General features: G+C 39.4%; 1 protein-coding gene across 1 annotated transcript in view; it reads left to right on the top strand.

Annotated features, from left to right (window-relative positions):
- kcnh3 (potassium voltage-gated channel, subfamily H (eag-related), member 3) overlaps nt 1-24,522 on the top strand; it is a 135,860-nt gene that overhangs the window by 70,385 nt on the left and 40,953 nt on the right. Inside the window, exon 3 of the mRNA XM_086090749.1 lies at nt 24,183-24,416. Coding sequence (XP_085946875.1) covers nt 24,183-24,416 — 234 coding nt within the window. The remainder of the gene's footprint in view (nt 1-24,182; nt 24,417-24,522) is intronic.

The raw sequence follows: 24,522 nt of genomic DNA, 5'->3' as shown, positions 1-24,522 counted from the left end.
TACGCTTCACTTCTGTAGCTTACCGCCACCACAGTTTGAATGTGTGAGTGCATGAATAATGTATCCATTCCATTGTAAAGCGTCTTTGAGTGTCTCGAAAAGCGCTTTATGAATCTGGTGCATTATTTGTATTCTTGTTGTCTTTGTCTGTGTGATCAATGTATTGTTATGTGTTTCTTGTCTCGTCATGTGTAACCACCTTCACCTGTCTGTGTCTTCCCCCGTGTGCTGACCAATTAGTGCCTTCAGCCACTTGTGTCTCACCCAGGTGTGTCTTGTTGTGTCAATCAGTGTAAGTGTATTTAGACCCCGTCCAGATGGAAGCAAAGCCGGCTCCGTTCCTCAAACAAATCTCGTACACACAGAAACGTTTCAAGACGTGTTATAAGTCGTGTGTCCAAAAGAAGACGCTGAGGACGTTTAACGGCTGTAATGTATATGCGAACTCTGGAGTGGCGCTGTAACGCAGCCACAGGGAGTTAATGAAAAGCGCTTTTCTTTTCTTTTTATTTTTTTACTTTATTGCAATTTAAAGAACAAACATGGCTTTGCATGTATCGAAACAACATGAAGAAGACAAACACAGGAGAGGTGACAATGGCGGGTGATTCAAGTACAACACCGCTTGTTGAACGTGTGAATAATATAAAAAAGAATTTGCAAGCTAAGGTGGTTGCGCAAAACGCCTATGACACGGCTATCCGCCATTGTTGTTGAAGACTGCCGGTTCACTACGACAATGCGTCGTCATCAAGCTGCCACCATTACGTCATCATTGGAGGAGTATCCTGCATATGCTGTCCAGACGGAAGCGTAGGGGGCACTTTGAATTCTTTCCACTCTGGAGCCCGGTTTCAAAAGTGATCGGTTTCAAGCTCCGAAACTGCGCCGTCGTGTGGACGAACGGCCTAAACGGTAAGAAACTTGTGCGGATACATTGAAACGGGCTTTCGTGTGGACGGGGCCTTAGTCTGCTGTTTTTGTTTAGGCAGCGTGGGTGCATTGCTGTTGTCACGTCCGTGCTACGTCCTGTTAGTTGCCTCGTCTTGTTCCTGGTTTAGTTGTACCCTTGACTTGTTTTTTGAAATTTTTGATTTTGTTCCTTGACACTGTGTTTTTCCTTTTTCTTTGATTAAATGCCTTTTTTGATTTTATTCTTGCCTTGCTTCCCTGCATTTAGGTCCACAAACTCCACCCCAAATCCTGACAGAACTGAAACATAACCATTATTATTATTAATATTGACGGTTATATACAATGCCAGTTTTGATTATTTGACATACAAACGACTGAAGCCAGATTCTTGTTTACTGGCCCCTAAAAGTGGGCTTATTACCGTGAGATAAGAAATCGAGTGTTTGAAGTGTGCTACTGTACAATTCTTGAGGTATTTTGACCAAAGCATTTCTGAGAAATCCATCAGATTACGAACCGCCTGACTGAATATGAGTAGTGGATTGAACTTTAAATTGTGCGACTGCTGGAAGGCGAGGCAGAGAGGGGCATACATAAAGTATCAAGAAATGTGTTTATTACCCGATAACAGAATCTCATTCGCAAATACGCGGACACACACATATGCTCACACACACGTACACGGTACACACTTTCCAATAGTCTATAGTTGTTGCTGTTGGGTTGGATTATTCATCACGGCTGTACAGCTGCTCTGTTCTCGGGCATGTTTTCCACGAAAATATGTTCCATGTTCATAGTTGCTATTTCATGCTTATTCAAGAAATAAATGTTTTAAACAATCGACATGCATTTTATCATTGCCACAAAGCCACCCACAGAAATCAAAACAAAGCCCTTTATAGTTAGGTTTAACCATGCAAACATGATCATAAAATAAGACAAAGTAGTCAACCATGATAATGGATCATTAATCATGATATGGTGTATATGGTGAATCTTTATCCACGCAAGAGGCAGGATGCAGTAATTGTTGAGTGAAAACAGAATAATTCTCATTTTCCGTTGCTGGACATAAATCACAGAGCAACATAGAAATGATAAGGACAAGAGTTAACCATTAAATGTAGCTTCTATAATTTCTGCTTTTGCTACTACTCTTTTTCTTCTTCTTTGGCATTCTGCATTCCTGAGGCAACAAATCGTCTCTCGCTGGTCAGTCTTGGTACTAGGACTTATGTCTGGGACGAGTTGGTTGAAGATATAAATTTGTTTGCTTTTTTTGTCATTTCAACTATAATAAAACAAAAATAGCATCCATGCCGATTTTGTTTATTTGTCGTGTGGGGTCTCTTACATTTTAAAAGTTAACATTTTCAAAATTAAGGATGTTTGATACTTTTTTCCAGAACGATACCGGTACAAGTACTCAACTCTTAAGAGGTCACCAATACCATGTACCGTTACCACTAATAATTTTGATACATAAATTATATTCCAATACCTGTATAGCATTTAAAACTAGAAAAATTCCCGCGGAAATTTTGAATGGGCCTGCTAACTCTTGCAACTCTTTTCAATGAGCAGTTTAAAATTTCAACCGTTGAAATCGCTCAAGAAATGTGGAAGTTATAATCAACTAAAAGTATTACTGCCCCTTTAAGAAACATGCACATTCACGCACATACATTTGATTTTAACTAACATTTCAATGAGCTGAACAGTTTAAAATTTCAACCATTGAAATCGCTCAAGAAATGTGCAAGTTAACCATAATCAAGATCAAATAAAGTATCTTACTGCCCCTTTAAGAAACATGCACATTCACGCACACACATTAGATTTTAACCAACATTTCAATGAGCTGAACAGTTTAAACTTTCAACCATTGAAATCGCTCAAGAAATGTGGAAGTTAACCAAAATCAACAGTATGTTACTGCCCCTTTAAGAAACATGCACATTCACGCACACACATTTGATTTTAAGTAACATTTCAATGAGCTGAACAGTTTAAAATTCAAACCATTGAAATCGGTCAAGAAATGTGGAATCTACCATAACTAACAGTATCTCACTGCCCCTTTACAAAACATGCACATTCACGCACACACATTTGATTTTAAGTTGTGAGGAGACGTCACGCACCAACACTCCATTGATTTGTATAGGATTACGCTCACCTCAAACAAAAGCCTCTCGCGACTTAACGGTTGAAGATGCAGATTCCAGAAAAGGCTCGTTAGAACGGCAAGGGTTTGGGGAACGCGAGCATGTTCTCAGTTTTTTAATCGGATGAAAAATGACCAAATGAGAGCAGGTTGAAAACTTATGATTGATCGAAAATGAAGAGGCAAAAACGGCGAAAATTACATTGAAAAGAGATCAAAAATGTGCGACTTCTCCTCGCTTAAAGTGAAAATAAAGGTACTAAATGACACCTTAGCCAAATAAAAGTTAGTTTTTCAGAAAGCAGAGGCTTGTGGCTACAAAATGTGCGAATTTGATGTCTAGTGAGCAAAGATTGTGGCCATGGTGACGAGTTGAAGTGAAACTTGAAATCAATTTTTTTCTCTGTCTTCACTCTGTTTCTTAATTGGTCCGCTCTAGCTCATGCAATACACACACATGGGATAAAGGATATTTCACTCACTGTCTTTGAACCCGCACAGGGGGGAGAGCTTTCATTCCTTAAATTTTTTTTTGACACTGAGCTAAAGATGACAAAAATTCCAACAAAATGAGCTAAAATTCATAACGGTCGGTTAACGTATGCGCGCGCAGCGTGTCTTTGAAAAAGGGGCTTGATTGGAGTTGATCTCTTTCGGATTCCCATTCATTCCTATGGGACTTTATTTGGGAGTTTTTTGGGAATAGCGTCGCCATGGTAACTGGGAATTCTTAGAAAAATAATAGCGCAGCGAGTCAGAGCGAGCCGCATCGTTTGATACCTCTTTTGTCCCGGTGCGATGTACGGTTCGGGCCGCATTTTTGCGGAAAAGTCGGTGGAAGATAATATATGGAAGAAAAAGTAGAAAAATTCCCGCGGAAATTTTGAATGGGCCTGCTAACTGTTTTCAATGAGCTGAACAGTTTAAACTTTCAACCATTGAAATCGCTCAAGAAATGTGGAAGTTATAATCAACTAAAAGTATTACTGGCCCTTTAAGAAACATGCACATTCACGCACATACATTTGATTTTAACCAACATTTCAATGAGCTAAACAGTTTAAACTTTCAACCATTGAAATCGGTCAAGAAATGTGCAAGTTAACCAAAATCAACAGTATGTTACTGCCCCTTTAAGAAACATGCACATTCACGCACACACATTTGATTTTAAGTAACATTTCAATGAGCTGAACAGTTTAAAATTTAAACCATTGAAATCGGTCAAGAAATGTGGAATCTACCATAATCAACAGTATGTTACTGCCCCTTTAAGAAACATGCACATTCACGCACACACATTTGATTTTAAGTAACATTTCAATGAGCTGAACAGTTTAAAATTCAAACCATTGAAATCGGTCAAGAAATGTGGAATCTACCATAACTAACAGTATCTCACTGCCCCTTTACAAAACATGCACATTCACGCACACACATTTGATTTTAAGTTGTGAGGAGACGTCACGCACCAACACTCCATTGATTTGTATAGGATTACGCTCACCTCAAACAAAAGCCTCTCGCGACTTAACGGTTGAAGATGCAGATTCCAGAAATGGCTCGTTAGAACGGCAAGGGTTTGGGGAACGCGAGCATGTTCTCAGTTTTTTAATCGGATGAAAAATGACCAAATGAGAGCAGGTTGAAAACTTATGATTGATCGAAAATGAAGAGGGAAAAAACGGCGAAATTAACATGGAGGAGATAGGCGCCAAAGTCCGACTTCTCCTCGCTTAAAGTGAAAATAAAGGTACTAATTGACACCTTAGCCAAATAAAACTTAGTTTTTCAGAAAGCAGAGGCTTGTGGCTACAAAATGTGTGAATTTGATGTCTAGTGAGCAAAGATTGTGGCCATGGTGACGAGTTGAAGTGAAACTTTTGGAAATAGATTTTTTTGGTTCCCGTCACTGAAGCCTTAATTGCATATCAGAGTGGCGATTACACTCACTGTCTTTGAACCCGCACAGGGGGAAGAGCTTTCATTCCTTAATATTTTTTTTGACACTGAGCTAAAGATGGGAAAAATTCCAACAAAATGAGCTAAAATTCATATCAATCGGTTAACGTATGCGCGCGCAGCGTGTCTTTGAAAAAGGTGCTTGATGTGTGATTTTGTCTTTCCTTTTCCCATTCATTCCTATGGGACTTTTATTTGGGAGTTTTTTGGGAATAGCATCGCCATGGTAAGTGGGAATTCTTAGAAAAATAATGCCGCATCGAGTCAGATCGAGCCGCATCGTTTGATACTTCATTTGTCCCGGTGCGATGTACGGTACGGGCTGCATTCTTGCGGAAAAAACTGTGGAAGATTAAAAAATAAGAAAAACTAGAAAAATTCCCGCGGAAATTTTGAATGGGCCTGCTAACTCTTGCAACTCTTTTCAATGAGCTGAACAGTTGAAAATTTCAACCGTTGAAATCGCTCAAGAAATGTGGAAGTTAACCATAATCTACTAAAAGTATTACTGCCCCTTTAAGAAACATGCACATTCACGCGCATACATTTGATTTTAACTAACATTTCAATGAGCTGAACAGTTTAAAAATTCAACCATTGAAATCGCTCAAGAAATGTGCAAGTTAACCATAATCAAGACCAAATAAAGTATCTTACTGTCCCTTTAAGAAATATGCACATTCACGCACACACATTTGATTTTAACCAACATTTCAATGAGCTGAACAGTTTAAAATTTAAACCATTGAAATCGCTCAAGAAATGTAAAAGTTAACCATAATCAACAATATGTTACTGCCCCTTTAAGAAACATGCACATTCACGCACACACATTTGATTTTAAGTAACATTTCAATGAGCTGAACAGTTTAAAATTCAAACCATTGAAATCGGTCAAGAAATGTGGAATCTACCATAATTAACAGTATCTCACTGCCCCTTTACAAAACATGCACATTCACGCACACACATTTGATTTTAAGTTGTGAGGAGACGTCACGCACCAACACTCCATTGATTTGTATAGGATTACGCTCACCTCAAACAAAAGCCTCTCGCGACTTAACGGTTGAAGATGCAGATTCCAGAAATGGCTCGTTAGAACGGCAAGGGTTTGGGGAACGCGAGCATGTTCTCAGTTTTTTAATCGGATGAAAAATGACCAAATGAGAGCAGGTTGAAAACTTATGATTGATCGAAAATGAAGAGGGAAAAAGGGCGAAAATTACATTGAAAAGAGATCAAAAATGTGCGACTTCTCCTCGCTTAAAGTGAAAATAAAGGTACTAAATGACACCTTAGCCAAATAAAACTTAGTTCTTCAGAAAGCAGAGGCTTGTGGCTACAAAATGTGCGAATTTGATGTCTAGTGAGCAAAGATTGTGGCCATGGTGACGAGTTGAAGTGAAACTTTTGGAAATATATTTTTTGGTTCCCACCACTCAGACCTTAATTAGTCACGCTCTAACTGATGCAAGAAAGGCGACTTTTACCCCTTTGCTCACTGTCTTTGAACCCGCACAGGGGGGAGAGCTTTCATTCCTTAAATTTTTTTTTGACACTGAGCTAAAGATGACAAAAATTCCAACAAAATGAGCTATTTTTCATATCGGTCGGTTAATGTATGCGCGCGCAGCGTGTCTTTGAAAAAGGTGCTTGATTGGAGTTGATCTCTTTCGGATTCCCATTCATTCCTATGGGACTTTATTTGGGAGTTTTTTGGGAATAGCGTCGCCATGGTAACTGGGAATTCTTAGAAAAATAATAGCGCACCGAGTCAGATCGAGCCGCATCGTTTGATACCTCTTTTGTCCCGGTGCGATCTACGGTACGGGCCGCATTTTAGCAGAAAAAACGCGGAAGATTAAAGAATAATAAGAAGAAAAAAAACTAGAAAAATTCCCGCGGAAATTTTGAATGGGCCTGCTAACTCTTGCAACTCTTTTCAATGAGCTGAACAGTTTAAAATTTCAACCGTTGAAATCGCTCAAGAAATGTGAAAGTTATAATCAACTAAAAGTATTACTGCCCCTTTAAGAAACATGCACATTCACGCACATACATTTCATTTTAACTAACATTTCAATGAGCTGAACAGTTTAAAATTTCAACCATTGAAATCGCTCAAGAAATGTGGAAGTTAACCATAATCAACACTATGTTACTGCCCCTTTAAGAAACATGCACATTCACGCACACACATTTGATTTTAAGTAACATTTCAATGAGCTGAACAGTTTAAAATTCAAACCATTGAAATCGGTCAAGAAATGTGGAATCTACCATAATTAACAGTATCTCACTGCCCCTTTACAAAACATGCACATTCACGCACACACATTTGATTTTAAGTTGTGAGGAGACGTCACGCACCAACACTCCATTGATTTGTATAGGATTACGCTCACCTCAAACAAAAGCCTCTCGCGACTTAACGGTTGAAGATGCAGATTCCAGAAATGGCTCGTTAGAACGGCAAGGGTTTGGGGAACGCGAGCATGTTCTCAGTTTTTTAATCGGATGAAAAATGACCAAATGAGAGCAGGTTGAAAACTTATGATTGATCGAAAATGAAGAGGGAAAAAACGGCGAAATTAACATGGAGGAGATAGGCGTCAAAGTCCGACTTCTCCTCGCTTAAAGTGAAAATAAAGGTACTAAATGACACCGTAGCCAAATAAAACTTAGTTCTTCAGAAAGCAGAGGCTTGTGGCTACAAAATGTGCGAATTTGAGGTCTAGTGAGCAAAGATTGTGGCCATGGTGACGAGTTGAAGTGAAACTTTTGGAAATAGATTTTTTGGTTCCCGTCACTGAAGCCTTAATTAGTCACACTCTAAATAGGCGACTTTTCCCCTTTGCTCACTGTCTTTGAACCCTCACAGGGGGGAGAGCTTTCATTCCTTAAAATTTTTTTTGACACTGAGCTAAAGATGACAAAAATTCCAACAAAATGAGCTAATTTTCATATCGGTCGGTTAATGTATGCGCGCGCAGCGTGTCTTTGAAAAAAGTGCTTGATTGGAGTTGATCTCTTTCGGATTCCCATTCATTCCTATGGGACTTTATTTGGGAGTTTTTTGGGAATAGCGTCGCCATGGTAACTGGGAATTCTTAGAAAAATAATGCCGCACCGAGTCAGATCGAGCCGCATCGTTTGATACCTCATTTGTCCCGGTGCGATCTACGGTTCGGGCCGCATTTTTGCGGAAAAGTCGGTGGAATAAAATATAAAAAAAATAAAAATAAACCCTTTTCTAGGGTGGATAGTAATATGTGCCTGCTTGCTCCGCAAGCAGCAGCTTCGCTGCTGCTTGCTCCGCTTAGCAGGCCCATAATAAGAATAAAAAAAATAAACCCTTTTTCTAGGATAGTAATATGTGCCTGCTTGCTCCGCAAGCAGCAGCTTCGCTGCTGCTTGCTCCGCTTAGCAGGCCCATAATAATAAACCCTTTTCTAGGGTGGATAGTAATATGTGCCTGCTTGCTCCGCAAGCAGCAGCTTCGCTGCTGCTTGCTCCGCTTAGCAGGCCCATAATAAACCCCTTTTCTAGGATAGTAATATGTGCCTGCTTGCTCCGCAAGCAGCAGCTTCGCTGCTGCTTGCTCCGCTTAGCAGGCCCATAACTAGAAAAATTCCCGCGGAAATTTTGAATGGGCCTGCTAACTCTTGCAACTCTTTTCAATGAGCTGAACAGTTTAAAATTTCAACCGTTGAAATCGCTCAAGAAATGTGGAAGTTATAATCTACTAAAAGTATTACTGCCCCTTTAAGAAACATGCACATTCACGCACACACATTTGATTTTAACTAACATTTCAATGAGCTGAACAGTTTAAAATTGAAACCATTGAAATCGCTCAAGAAATGTAAAAGTTAACCATAATCAAGATCAAATAAAGTATCTTACTGTCCCTTTAAGAAATATGCACATTCACGCACACACATTAGATTTTAACTAACATTTCAATGAGCTGAACAGTTTAAAATTTAAACCGTTGAAATCGCTCAAGAAATGTGCAAGTTAACCATAATCAAGATCAAATAAAGTATCTTACTGCCCCTTTAAGAAACATGCACATTCACGCACACACATTTGATTTTAAGTAACATTTCAATGAGCTGAACAGTTTAAAATTCAAACCATTGAAATCGGTCAAGAAATGTGGAATCTACCATAATTAACAGCATCTCACTGCCCCTTTACAAAACATGCACATTCACGCACACACATTTGATTTTAAGTTGTGAGGAGACGTCACGCACCAACACTCCATTGATTTGTATAGGATTACGCTCACCTCAAACAAAAGCCTCTCGCGACTTAACGGTTGAAGATGCAGATTCCAGAAATGGCTCGTTAGAACGGCAAGGGTTTGGGGAACGCGAGCATGTTCTCAGTTTTTTAATCGGATGAAAAATGACCAAATGAGAGCAGGTTGAAAACTTATGATTGATCGAAAATGAAGAGGGAAAAACGGCGAAAATTACATTGAAAAGAGATCAAAAATGTGCGACTTCTCCTCGCTTAAAGTGAAAATAAAGGTACTAAATGACACCTTAGCCAAATAAAACTTAGTTCTTCAGAAAGCAGAGGCTTGTGGCTACAAAATGTGCGAATTTGATGTCTAGTGAGCAAAGATTGTGGCCATGGTGACGAGTTGAAGTGAAACTTTTGGAAATATATTTTTTGGTTCCCACCACTCAGACCTTAATTAGTCACGCTCTAACTGATGCAAGAAAGGCGACTTTTACCCCTTTGCTCACTGTCTTTGAACCCGCACAGGGGGGAGAGCTTTCATTCCTTAAATTTTTTTTTGACACTGAGCTAAAGATGACAAAAATTCCAACAAAATGAGCTATTTTTCATATCGGTCGGTTAATGTATGCGCGCGCAGCGTGTCTTTGAAAAAGGTGCTTGATTGGAGTTGATCTCTTTCGGATTCCCATTCATTCCTATGGGACTTTATTTGGGAGTTTTTTGGGAATAGCGTCGCCATGGTAACTGGGAATTCTTAGAAAAATAATGCCGCACCGAGTCAGATCGAGCCGCATCGTTTGATACCTCTTTTGTCCCGGTGCGATCTACGGTACGGGCCGCATTTTAGCAGAAAAAACGCGGAAGATTAAAGAATAACTAGAAAAATTCCCGCGGAAATTTTGAATGGGCCTGCTAACTCTTTTCAATGAGCTGAACAGTTTAAACTTTCAACCATTGAAATCGCTCAAGAAATGTGCAAGTTAACCATAATCAAGATCAAATAAAGTATCTTACTGTCCCTTTAAGAAATATGCACATTCACGCACACACATTTGATTTTAACCAACATTTCAATGAGCTGAACAGTTTAAAATTTAAACCATTGAAATCGGTCAAGAAATGTGCAAGTTAACCAAAATCAACAGTATGTTACTGCCCCTTTAAGAAACATGCACATTCACGCACACACATTTGATTTTAAGTAACATTTCAATGAGCTGAACAGTTTAAAATTCAAACCATTGAAATCGGTCAAGAAATGTGGAATCTACCATAATCAAGATCAAATAAAGTATCTTACTGTCCCTTTAAGAAATATGCACATTCACGCACACACATTTGATTTTAACCAACATTTCAATGAGCTGAACAGTTTAAACTTTCAACCATTGAAATCGCTCAAGAAATGTGGAAGTTAACCAAAATCAACAGTATGTTACTGCCCCTTTAAGAAACATGCACATTCACGCACACACATTTGATTTTAAGTAACATTTCAATGAGCTGAACAGTTTAAAATTCAAACCATTGAAATCGGTCAAGAAATGTGGAATCTACCATAATTAACAGTATCTCACTGCCCCTTTACAAAACATGCACATTCACGCACACACATTTGATTTTAAGTTGTGAGGAGACGTCACGCACCAACACTCCATTGATTTGTATAGGATTACGCTCACCTCAAACAAAAGCCTCTCGCGACTTAACGGTTGAAGATGCAGATTCCAGAAATGGCTCGTTAGAACGGCAAGGGTTTGGGGAACGCGAGCATGTTCTCAGTTTTTTAATCGGATGAAAAATGACCAAATGAGAGCAGGTTGAAAACTTATGATTGATCGAAAATGAAGAGGGAAAAAACGGCGAAATTAACATGGAGGAGATAGGCGGCAAAGTCCGACTTCTCCTCGCTTAAAGTGAAAATAAAGGTACTAAATGACACCTTAGCCAAATAAAACTTAGTTTTTCAGAAAGCAGAGGCTTGTGGCTACAAAATGTGCGAATTTGATGTCTAGTGAGCAAAGATTGTGGCCATGGTGACGAGTTGAAGTGAAACTTTTGGAAATAGATTTTTTGGTTCCCGTCACTGAAAGCTTAATTGGGTATCAGAGTGGCGATTACACTCACTGTCTTTGAACCCGCACAGGGGGAAGAGCTTTCATTCCTTAATTTTTTTTTTGACACTGAGCTAAAGATGACAAAAATTCCAACAAAATGAGCTAAAATTCATATCAATCGGTTACCGTATGCGCGCGCAGCGTGTCTTGGAAAAAGGTGCTTGAATTGGAGTTGATGTCTTTCGGTTTCACATTCATTCCTATGGGACTTTTATTTGGGAGTTTTTTGGGAATAGCATCGCCATGGTAACTGGGAATTCTTATAAAAATAATGCCGCAGCGAGTCAGATCGAGCCGCATCGTTTGATACCTCATTTGTCCCGGTGCGATGTACGGTACAGGCCGCATTCTTGCGGAAAAACCCGTGGAAGATGATATAATAAGTTGAAAAATAACTAGAAAAATTCCCGCGGAAATTTTGAATGGGCCTGCTAACTCTTTTCAATGAGCCGAACAGTTTAAACTTTCAACCATTGAAATCGGTCAAGAAATGTGGAAGTTAACCATAATCAAGATCAAATAAAGTATCTTACTGTCCCTTTAAGAAATATGCACATTCACGCACACACATTTGATTTTAACCAACATTTCAATGAGCTGAACAGTTTAAAATTTAAACCATTGAAATCGGTCAAGAAATGTGCAAGTTAACTAAAATCAACAGTATGTTACTGCCCCTTTAAGAAACATGCACATTCACGCACACACATTTGATTTTAAGTAACATTTCAATGAGCTGAACAGTTTAAAATTCAAACCATTGAAATCGGTCAAGAAATGTGGAATCTACCATAATTAACAGTATCTCACTGCCCCTTTACAAAACATGCACATTCACGCACACACATTTGATTTTAAGTTGTGAGGAGACGTCACGCACCAACACTCCATTGATTTGTATAGGATTACGCTCACCTCAAACAAAAGCCTCTCGCGACTTAACAGTTGAAGATGCAGATTCCAGAAATGGCTCGTTAGAACGGCAAGGGTTTGGGGAACGCGAGCATGTTCTCAGTTTTTTAATCGGATGAAAAATGACCAAATGAGAGCAGGTTGAAAACTTATGATTGATCGAAAATGAAGAGGGAAAAACGGCGAAAATTACATGGAGGAGATAGGCGCCAAAGTCCGACTTCTCCTCGCTTAAAGTGAAAATAAAGGTACTAAATGACACCGTAGCCAAATAAAACTTAGTTCTTCAGAAAGCAGAGGCTTGTGGCTACAAAATGTGCGAATTTGATGTCTAGTGAGCAAAGATTGTGGCCATGGTGACGAGTTGAAGTGAAACTTTTGGAAATAGATTTTTTGGTTCCCGTCACTGAAGCCTTAATTAGTCACACTCTAAATAGGCGACTTTTCCCCTTTGCTCACTGTCTTTGAACCCTCACAGGGGGGAGAGCTTTCATTCCTTAAAATTTTTTTTGACACTGAGCTAAAGATGACAAAAATTCCAACAAAATGAGCTAATTTTCATATCGGTCGGTTAACGTATGCGCGCGCAGCGTGTCTTTGAAAAAGGTGCTTGATTGGAGTTGATCTCTTTTGGATTCCCATTCATTCCTATGGGACTTTATTTGGGAGTTTTTTGGGAATAGCGTCGCCATGGTAACTGGGAATTCTTATAAAAATAATAGCGCAGCGAGTCAGAGCGAGCCGCATCGTTTGATACCTCTTTTGTCCCGGTGCGATCTACGGTTCGGGCCCTATTTTTGCGGAAAAGTCGCTGGAAGATAATATAAAAACTAGAAAAATTCCCGCGGAAATTTTGAATGGGCCTGCTAACTCTTGCAACTCTTTTCAATGAGCAGTTTAAAATTTCAACCGTTGAAATCGCTCAAGAAATGTGGAAGTTATAATCAACTAAAAGTATTACTGCCCCTTTAAGAAACATGCACATTCACGCACATACATTTGATTTTAACTAACATTTCAATGAGCTGAACAGTTTAAAATTTCAACCATTGAAATCGCTCAAGAAATGTGCAAGTTAACCATAATCAAGATCAAATAAAGTATCTTACTGCCCCTTTAAGAAACATGCACATTCACGCACACACATTAGATTTTAACCAACATTTCAATGAGCTGAACAGTTTAAACTTTCAACCATTGAAATCGCTCAAGAAATGTGGAAGTTAACCAAAATCAACAGTATGTTACTGCCCCTTTAAGAAACATGCACATTCACGCACACACATTTGATTTTAAGTAACATTTCAATGAGCTGAACAGTTTAAAATTCAAACCATTGAAATCGGTCAAGAAATGTGGAATCTACCATAACTAACAGTATCTCACTGCCCCTTTACAAAACATGCACATTCACGCACACACATTTGATTTTAAGTTGTGAGGAGACGTCACGCACCAACACTCCATTGATTTGTATAGGATTACGCTCACCTCAAACAAAAGCCTCTCGCGACTTAACGGTTGAAGATGCAGATTCCAGAAAAGGCTCGTTAGAACGGCAAGGGTTTGGGGAACGCGAGCATGTTCTCAGTTTTTTAATCGGATGAAAAATGACCAAATGAGAGCAGGTTGAAAACTTATGATTGATCGAAAATGAAGAGGCAAAAACGGCGAAAATTACATTGAAAAGAGATCAAAAATGTGCGACTTCTCCTCGCTTAAAGTGAAAATAAAGGTACTAAATGACACCTTAGCCAAATAAAAGTTAGTTTTTCAGAAAGCAGAGGCTTGTGGCTACAAAATGTGCGAATTTGATGTCTAGTGAGCAAAGATTGTGGCCATGGTGACGAGTTGAAGTGAAACTTGAAATCAATTTTTTTCTCTGTCTTCACTCTGTTTCTTAATTGGTCCGCTCTAGCTCATGCAATACACACACATGGGATAAAGGATATTTCACTCACTGTCTTTGAACCCGCACAGGGGGGAGAGCTTTCATTCCTTAAATTTTTTTTTGACACTGAGCTAAAGATGACAAAAATTCCAACAAAATGAGCTAAAATTCATAACGGTCGGTTAACGTATGCGCGCGCAGCGTGTCTTTGAAAAAGGGGCTTGATTGGAGTTGATCTCTTTCGGATTCCCATTCATTCCTATGGGACTTTATTTGGGAGTTTTTTGGGAATAGCGTCGCCATGGTAACTGGGAATTCTTAGAAAAATAATAGCGCAGCGAGTCAGAGCGAGCCGCATCGTTTGATACCTCTTTTGTCCCGGTGCGATGTACGGTTCGGGCCGCATTTTTGCGGAAAAGTCGGTGGAAGATAATATATGGAAGAAAAAGTAGAAAAATTCCCGCGGAAATTTTGAATGGGCCTGCTAACTGTTTTCAATGAGCTGAACAGTTTAAACTTTCAACCATTGAAATCGCTCAAGAAATGTGGAAGTTATAATCAACTAAAAGTATTACTGGCCCTTTAAGAAACATGCACATTCACGCACATACATTTGATTTTAACCAACATTTCAATGAGCTAAACAGTTTAAACTTTCAACCATTGAAATCGGTCAAGAAATGTGCAAGTTAACCAAAATCAACAGTATGTTACTGCCCCTTTAAGAAACATGCACATTCACGCACACACATTTGATTTTAAGTAACATTTCAATGAGCTGAACAGTTTAAAATTTAAACCATTGAAATCGGTCAAGAAATGTGGAATCTACCATAATCAACAGTATGTTACTGCCCCTTTAAGAAACATGCACATTCACGCACACACATTTGATTTTAAGTAACATTTCAATGAGCTGAACAGTTTAAAATTCAAACCATTGAAATCGGTCAAGAAATGTGGAATCTACCATAACTAACAGTATCTCACTGCCCCTTTACAAAACATGCACATTCACGCACACACATTTGATTTTAAGTTGTGAGGAGACGTCACGCACCAACACTCCATTGATTTGTATAGGATTACGCTCACCTCAAACAAAAGCCTCTCGCGACTTAACGGTTGAAGATGCAGATTCCAGAAATGGCTCGTTAGAACGGCAAGGGTTTGGGGAACGCGAGCATGTTCTCAGTTTTTTAATCGGATGAAAAATGACCAAATGAGAGCAGGTTGAAAACTTATGATTGATCGAAAATGAAGAGGGAAAAAACGGCGAAATTAACATGGAGGAGATAGGCGCCAAAGTCCGACTTCTCCTCGCTTAAAGTGAAAATAAAGGTACTAATTGACACCTTAGCCAAATAAAACTTAGTTTTTCAGAAAGCAGAGGCTTGTGGCTACAAAATGTGTGAATTTGATGTCTAGTGAGCAAAGATTGTGGCCATGGTGACGAGTTGAAGTGAAACTTTTGGAAATAGATTTTTTTGGTTCCCGTCACTGAAGCCTTAATTGCATATCAGAGTGGCGATTACACTCACTGTCTTTGAACCCGCACAGGGGGAAGAGCTTTCATTCCTTAATATTTTTTTTGACACTGAGCTAAAGATGGGAAAAATTCCAACAAAATGAGCTAAAATTCATATCAATCGGTTAACGTATGCGCGCGCAGCGTGTCTTTGAAAAAGGTGCTTGATGTGTGATTTTGTCTTTCCTTTTCCCATTCATTCCTATGGGACTTTTATTTGGGAGTTTTTTGGGAATAGCATCGCCATGGTAAGTGGGAATTCTTAGAAAAATAATGCCGCATCGAGTCAGATCGAGCCGCATCGTTTGATACTTCATTTGTCCCGGTGCGATGTACGGTACGGGCTGCATTCTTGCGGAAAAAACTGTGGAAGATTAAAAAATAAGAAAAATAAGAATAAAAAAAATAAACCCTTTTTCTAGGATAGTAATATGTGCCTGCTTGCTCCGCAAGCAGCAGCTTCGCTGCTGCTTGCTCCGCTTAGCAGGCCCATAATAATATTAAACACTTTTCTAGGGTGGATAGTAATATGTGCCTGCTTGCTCCGCAAGCAGCAGCTTCGCTGCTGCTTGCTCCGCTTAGCAGGCCCATAATAAACCCCTTTTCTAGGATAGTAATATGTGCCTGCTTGCTCCGCAAGCAGCAGCTTCGCTGCTGCTTGCTCCGCTTAGCAGGCCCATAATAATATTAAACACTTTTCCTGGGTGGATAGTAATATGTGCCTGCTTGCTCCGCAAGCAGCAGCTTCGCTGCTGCTTGCTCCGCTTAGCAGGCCCATAATAAGAAGAAAAAAAATAAACCCCTTTTCTAGGATAGTAATATGTGCCTGCTTGCTCCGCAAGCAGCAGCTTCGCTGCTGCTTGCTCCGCTTAGCAGGCCCATAATAAGAAGAAAAAAAATAAACCCCTTTTCTAGGATAGTAATATGTGCCTGCTTGCTCCGCAAGCAGCAGCTTCGCTGCTGCTTGCTCCGCTTAGCAGGCCCATAATAATATTAAACACTTTTCCTGGGTGGATAGTAATATGTGCCTGCTTGCTCCGCAAGCAGCAGCTTCGCTGCTGCTTGCTCCGCTTAGCAGGCCCATAATAAGAAGAAAAAAAATAAACCCCTTTTCTAGGATAGTAATATGTGCCTGCTTGCTCCGCAAGCAGCAGCTTCGCTGCTGCTTGCTCCGCTTAGCAGGCCCATAATAAACCACTTTTTCTAGGATAGTAATATGTGCCTGCTTGCTCCGCAAGCAGCAGCTTCGCTGCTGCTTGCTCCGCTTAGCAGGCCCATAATAATAAACCCTTTTCTAGGGTGGATAGTAATATGTGCCTGCTTGCTCCGCAAGCAGCAGCTTCGCTGCTGCTTGCTCCGCTTAGCAGGCCCATAATTAATGGCAATTTTCTATTCTTCTAATTTCTAGTTGTAATGTTGTAGTTTCTGATTGTAAAACAGCCACAAGAGAGCGTCCGGTTGCATGGACGATACCTTAGCCCCTTCAGACCCACATATTTTCTGCTAGGGAAAAAAAATTTAAACGATTTTGACTCTTTTCCCACATAAGAACAACATGGGGAACAAATGGGGTTATCTCATGTTTTTATTTGTTATTGTGGATGCCAGGATAGTATGGGTGTAACGTGTTGTAAACTTACCAAGCTTATATGTAACATTTTTAACATGAACATCATGCAAATTACATGCGATTGTAATTGGTGAGCTGAGATCAAATCATGAAAGACAAGTGTTGACATCATCCAAATTATGTGTTTTTGTTGGTTTAGACACGCAAATATGTCATGTCCACTGCAATCATCTATGGGTCCGAAGGGGTTTAAAATAAGGCCGGGAATCAGCCCGGATACTGATACCTGGTATAGGTGGTGGCCTATCCCTATTAAAAACTCATTCACTCCCAGCCATTTTCACAGAAGCAATCCTCTTCACTCCCGGCTGTTTTAGTGGATTTTGACTGATTTTGCAAGGCCCACAGAATATTGTGTTCTATTGCTATAAAACATGGAAACTACCAAAAGAAAGATTAAAGTCTCTTCTTTCATCAGGAAAAAAAGTATATTTCTATCTGTTTTTGTTTTGCAGTAATTAGCATTAGAATATAGCTAAGTTTCATCATTATACACAAATCTATTTAGAATTGTGAGTAATTAAGGTTTTTTTCAACATGGCCCTGTTTGATCTCTTTTGCTCTGCTGCCACCTGGCCGTTTGTGTAATAACTACCATTTCTTAAACCGTTCTTTGCAGTTGAGAGGCTGCATCAAAGCCGTCTGTATGCGTACATAAGAAACCCATGAGAAACGTATAAATACGTCTTTGGGACACTTAAAACAACGTATTTATACATTTAGGGGAAAATGAGTTAAAAATCATCATGTTTGTATCCTGTTTAACTCCACGCTAAGGGTTACAAGCAAATTTTTAGCTAATACTTCAGTTTACCTCTGAAGGCAGTTATGTATATGAACATCATATACAGTAAATGTATAATCCCATCATATTGCGCATCCATTGTAGGCCCTAAATTTGATTGTCAGTGTGTGTGTGTGTGTGTGTGTGTGTGTGTGTGTGTGTGTGTGTGTGTGTGTGTGTGTGTGTGTGTGTGTGTGTGTGTGTGTGTGTGTGTGTGTGTGTGTGTGTGTGTGTGTGTGTGTGTGTGTGTGTGTGTGGTTTTATAGATTTTTTTTTAATGAACAGGATTTGACATCAGAAGTCATGAAAAATCATGCCAACCAAATATGGTACAATACACAAGTAGTGTGGACTTGTTGGACAAATGAATAACTATTTAGCCATTTGCCATTTACGAAGAACCGAGGTAGACATTTTTAGATGAGACCCGGATCTTGACTTTAACACCTGTGCTATACACCGAGGTTTGTCCCACCCTATTCTCATTCCGAGCACATGTCCTGAAACAGCGCTTGAAGAAAATGATTACTGCATACCTCGACTACAGCTGGAAAAAACAGGAATTGTCATCTTTTCCCCTTGACTGATTAGGTGTTTGCGGCACTGGCACCAGCAGCAAAGGACAGGTTTTTCCAGGAGAGCTTTAGGCCCGACACCATGAATAATTCCCACATTTGCAAAGGCAGCAGACACTGACATGAGCTCCGGAGACACAATCTGCAAGGACTTTGGCTCTTAAGTATAAATATACATTTCACTCAAGGTCGGTCCAGTTCTGCTCATTTGCCATTCCATTCACAAACACTTTGACCTCCCCGGCAGAGACGTGCCGAGCAGACAAGACGGTCATTAAAACCAAGTATGCCACTTTCAAGTCGCAGAGGTAAAGAATGGAAGGCAAGTGACAAGAACATTTGAACCGCCGCTCAGCAAATGTGTTGAAAGGAGGAATGAACACGAGAACGGTTTCCGTGGCAACAAGAAACTAGCCGCACTCCCGGTTATCAGCCGTCGGCGCTGGAAAACCTGTTGGATTACTCTGTTTGTTTCCTTTGTTCTTTACCTACCTAAATGTTTAATGCAGTTTGTGGATTAGAGGATCACCCAAAGACCCCAAGTGACTGTGAACAATATAGCAATCTGACTTGATGTTTACTTTAGGCAAGGAGTCTACAACCTGCAGCTCTGGAGCCACATGTTGCTCTTTAGTCCCTCTCCCGCGGCTCCTGGTGGATATAAAAAATAAATAAAATAAAAAAGATTTTTATTATTATTTAATTTTTATTTTTTTAGATAGAGGCCAGAAAAAGATAAATGAAAGGTAAATGAAACCGTTTTTTAAAAAATCCTCAAAATGTCCACAAAGTGACCATAAAATGTCCAAAAAGGAAGAGGAAAAGCAGAAAATTATAAAAATGTCAGAGAATTTAATTGATTTTTTTTTTTAAGCCAGAAAAGAAGACGTAATCATAAAATGTCAAAAAACAAAAGAAGAAAGGCACAAAATTACCACTGAATGTCTTTAGAATTGTCAAAGAACTCAGAAAATTGATTTAAAAAAGGCAGAAAAGAAAACATTCAAGAAGTAACTATAAAATGTCCAAAAAGAAGAAATCCAAAAAATAATCATAAAATGTCTACAAAATTGCCAAAAAGGTAAGAAAATTTATAACAAAAAAGGCAAAAAAAATGTCCAAAAAAGGAAGAAAGGAGGGATAAAATTACAATATGTTCATAAAATTGTAAAAAATGTCAGAAACTTGACAGAAAGGCAGAAAAGTCTAAAAATGTATGAAAAATGAAGCATGAAAAATTACACACCCAAAAAAAATCCCGAAATGCAAGACAAAAGATGAAAATTAATTGGATCCTGCATATTTGTTGTTATGTTGGAGCTCTAATTAGCTCTCAGTACATAAGACTAACACTGACACACTGTTTCGTTCATCACAATGTTTAAATGTTTTGCGGTTCCAGACAGATTTTTGGTTATTTATTTGGCCTAAAACAGCTCTTTTGAGAGTAAAGATTGCTGACCCCATGGTTTAGGCTATGGTTCGGCAACACCGGTGCATTGTTGATTTTATGTTCTCTGTAGTATTTGGAATGAGGAAAACAATATGTCACACAAAATCACACATTGGGCTCTATTTTTGTAGATAACGTATCTGCAGTGGGGCGTAAATACCGGAACCCGATTTTCATAAAAACGCAAGGTGCATGTTTGCCTATTTGGCAGAACAGTCTCCACCAAGCTGGGCATAAGGAGTGACAACTTGATGGCAGAAAGTTGATCTGAATGTGCGGCCATGATTGAAATTGGCTGTGACCACTCCCACAGCGGCGCAACTCTAGTTCTTCTCAGGTCCGTTGGTCTGCACTCTTCTGTGAAATTACCAAAACCAGGTCAAACCCGCCTCCACGCAGTATTTATGCCATTCACAAAAATAGAGCACATGGTCTTTTTAATAACTTGGAGTCAGATGAGGAATGGGCATAGCAGAAAATTCCCTGGGAATTACCGGTATATGCTGTGCCCAGGGGTGTCAGTCACAGGACACATTTCAGTCATGGTTTCACTCACAGGGTTGTGATTCCATTCCATTCAATATTATTTGTATTGCTCCAAATCACAAAGGTATGGAGCAGGTCAGAGGTTAGCAGTAATGATTGGTCCTTTGTTGGAATTGACTGCTGTCGCATTCACACACAGGTACACACAGACAGAATGAAAGATGATGAGGTCTCTGTGTTAACGGATCAATATGCAAAGTCAGTCGGTTTCAACGTGTTCATTTATTTATGTGCCTGAAGGCTATTAACTGAATATGCACTGGCAGGATTACACACAAACGCATTGACAAGCGTCCTGCGCTGATTGCCAAAGCCAAAAGTGTAACCTTAAAGGACATTTAAAAAAGCCAGCCCAGCCCACGTTGTCAAGGCCTAAAGACGAGGCAGTTAAAGTGAAGTCAAGTCAGTCAGGTTGGGTGATGACTCTCTGCAGTGTTTATGTCACATGAGCAATGCAAGTCACATGATAATGGGACTTAGCAGAATCGGAGCAGCAGTATACTGTATTTGGTAAATGAATAATAATTACTGTGTGAATGGTTAACTGTACACGAAAAATATTCTATATCTACCAAAGTGAATACGAACAGAAGCAGCAGTGTAGATTAAAACTTGAAGCAAGAACACTTGCCCTTATTTGGAAAACTGTTAGCCACCAAACTAATTTGTATTTTAATTTTTTTTCATTTCATTTTCATGTGTTTTATTGCACTAAAAGAGAAATGCATGTGTATGTACTAATGCATTAGTATACATGGCAAATCAAGGATGCATTTGTACTTTGCTCCTGCGCTCGCTCGTGACTTCTAACTATTTTATTGACATTGGGATTTTTAACTACATTGTTGCAATATGTCTGGCGGAAAAAGAGCTGACGAGATTGAGGAGATCAAATTTTCTCTTGCAAAACTCGAACGAATGGTCACCGAAATACTTTAAATGAAAAAGAGCATGGAGCCACTTCTGCAAGAAATTCAGCAGTTGGAGAAAGAGACACAAGAAAAAGATCGACGCATTGTCACCTTGGAACAAAAAGTGGATGATTTGGAACAGAATCTTCGAATCAACGATGTGATAGTTACAGGTATCCAGATTAAATCGCGCCGCGGCCCCCGGGCGAGAGCTGCGGCCAGCACAAGTGCATTGATTGATTCTGACCAAGCTTCAGCGAACGAGACTGTCGAACAGCAAGTAACAACTCAACTCAGCGATTTGGGATTACTTGTGGATTCAGCGCACATTCAGATGTGCTTTTGGCTTCCAACTGGGGGGACACGACCACCTGCAGTTCTGATCAGGTTTGTTGACAGGAAGAAAAAGATTGCTCTTTTGAGAGATAAAAACAAACTTAAAGGTAAACATGTCTACATCAATGAAATTCTCACAAAACGAAATACTGACATTTGAGAAAGAATAGATTGATCGAGAACACATGGACAAAAGACTGTCGGATCTTCATTCAATCAAAAGAAGAATATACGGATCGTGAGTGGAAGAATTGGCGGAGTTTGAGAGACAGAAACTGCTATCAGTAACTCACATCATTAAATTGTGGATTATGTTTTACCAGAATAAAATGATTGTAATATATTACTAATGAACCCAAAACTGGAGCTGTTTGGACATTTGTTGCAACATGCAAGGCTGTCATGATAAGGTTGTTTTGTGGCTGCAATGTATCTGCTGTAAATAGTTACAATGGGGTTGTGAACATGCTGTGGACGCAATGGGTAGAATGTAAGTCGATCTACTCTTCTGAAAGCCACAACATGTGTGAAAGCTGATCCAAGGTCAGCGAAGACGCTACTGGTGAAGGAGTTACCAATTCCAAATGATTGGTACTAGCTGCAATTTGCACACAGACATTAATTACTTAAAATGAACTAAGCGAGGAGTGTGCAGACGATATGAATCAATGACTATCATAATCAATGTATACGACTGATGCGTATAGTAAGAATCAATAGGGACGGGTTACTAATAAGCCATGGCTTCTACTCGTCAGCCCTTCTTTCGGATGTCAATGTTGCAAATGATATGATGTGATCGATGTAACCTGTAACAATGTGTCCGAAAGGAAAAAATGAATAAAACAAAACAAAACATGTAGGCATACACTATATGCATACAGTAGTAGGTTCCCAGAGGCTGTAAGTCAAATTGTTTGTAAGCCAAGAAACATAAAATTTTATTTTTAAATTAAATTTGATAAAAATGTAAAAATAAATACATACAAAGTGTTAAATTAATTAAATAAAATCTAATTATATAAATTAGGCCGTATATACATACAATATACAGTCGATACTGTACATAAATTAAACTTTTAAATATGTCTGTTTTTTTTATACAGTACATTATAGTGTATTAAAAAAATGCAGTTTATATATAAAATTTTGATTTATGGATTTTTTTCCCCTTGTTTTGCAATAAAATTATACAAACTACAACTACATGGGGCAAATTCCTTGGGTGTGTATTAGGGGTGGGAACCTTTGAATGTCTCACGATTCGATTCCAATTTTTGGGTGAGCGATTCGATTCAGAATCGATTTTCGATAAAGAATGATTTTTGATTCAAAATGATTTGATTGACAATGATTTTTGCTTCAATTTATAGATGTTCAAGGAACCGTAATGATCTACTCCAGTCTGACTCGCTAATGCTAATTAGTGCTCTACTCGCGGCACTTTTATCACTCAAAAGAACGGCTCCACGCTGAAAAAAAAAACTTTTATTGAAATAACCTGATTGTGACTTTTTCCTTCTACTCTCTAATGTGGCTACAATTTAACAGTGTTTCAGACCGCGTGGAACCACACTGCCCCTAAGTGGCCAAATCGGATTCAACATGAACAGCACTCCCAATAAAGGCACACACAAACAATGGGAAAATTAAATAAAATCGATTTTGGGACATTTAAAATCGATCCTGAATCGTACTAAATGTGAGTCGCGATTCTTATGAGAATCGATTTTTTTGGGGGGCACACAGTGTGTATGTGTATAAAGTATGCATTCCAAAAACGATATGTCAAGTTCTTGACACGTTGAGGGTGTGTGCTTGAGAAGAGCATATCAGAATGTGTGCAGATTTGATTTAAAAAGGTGAGCATTTAACACTCGAACATGGAACTTGTACAAAAAGCCATGAACAGTAAAATATGCTTTTGGGGAGCTCCTGGGAGCAGAAACATCTGCAAATATTCGTTGTTTCTTTGTCTCGTTTCTTGTTCATCTTTGTTTAAGCCACAGAAAAGTGACAACACAACTACCTTGTAAAGTATGCCTTGGCCATATAGTGTCTGTGTTACAATTTAAAAAAAAATGAAAACAAATAACAGCTTCTTGCTTGGATATTGGACGATCATCCTTAAAAAAAACTGCATTTGACTTTCACATACATTTTGATGTGGTCTCTCTTGTCTTGTGTCTCAGACAGCAACTTTGTGCTGGGAAACGCGCAGGTGCAGTCGCTCTACCCCATCGTGTACTGCTCGGATGGCTTCTGCGAGCTCACGGGTTACGCTCGTGCCGAGCTCATGCAGAAGAGTTGCGCCTGCCACTTCCTGTACGGCCCCGAGACCAGCGACCGCTTCACGGCGCAGATCCAAGGAGCCTTGGACGACCGGCGTGAGTTCAAGACCGAACTGGTCTTCTACAAGAAAGAAGGTGTGTTATATTTTAGCTCCGCCCATTCCTTTGCTATGGAGCTTATCCTCATTAGGGTCACCTGCGAGCTGGAGTCTCTCCATTGACTTTGGTCGAAAGGTGACGT

The sequence above is a fragment of the Leptonotus elevatus genome, chromosome 12, assembly GCF_054856555.1.
Source record: "Leptonotus elevatus isolate MCC_2025b chromosome 12, RoL_Lele_1.0, whole genome shotgun sequence".
In the NCBI taxonomy this organism is placed as follows: Eukaryota; Metazoa; Chordata; class Actinopteri; order Syngnathiformes; family Syngnathidae; genus Leptonotus; species Leptonotus elevatus.
This window is presented reverse-complemented; position numbering and strand designations above follow the sequence as displayed.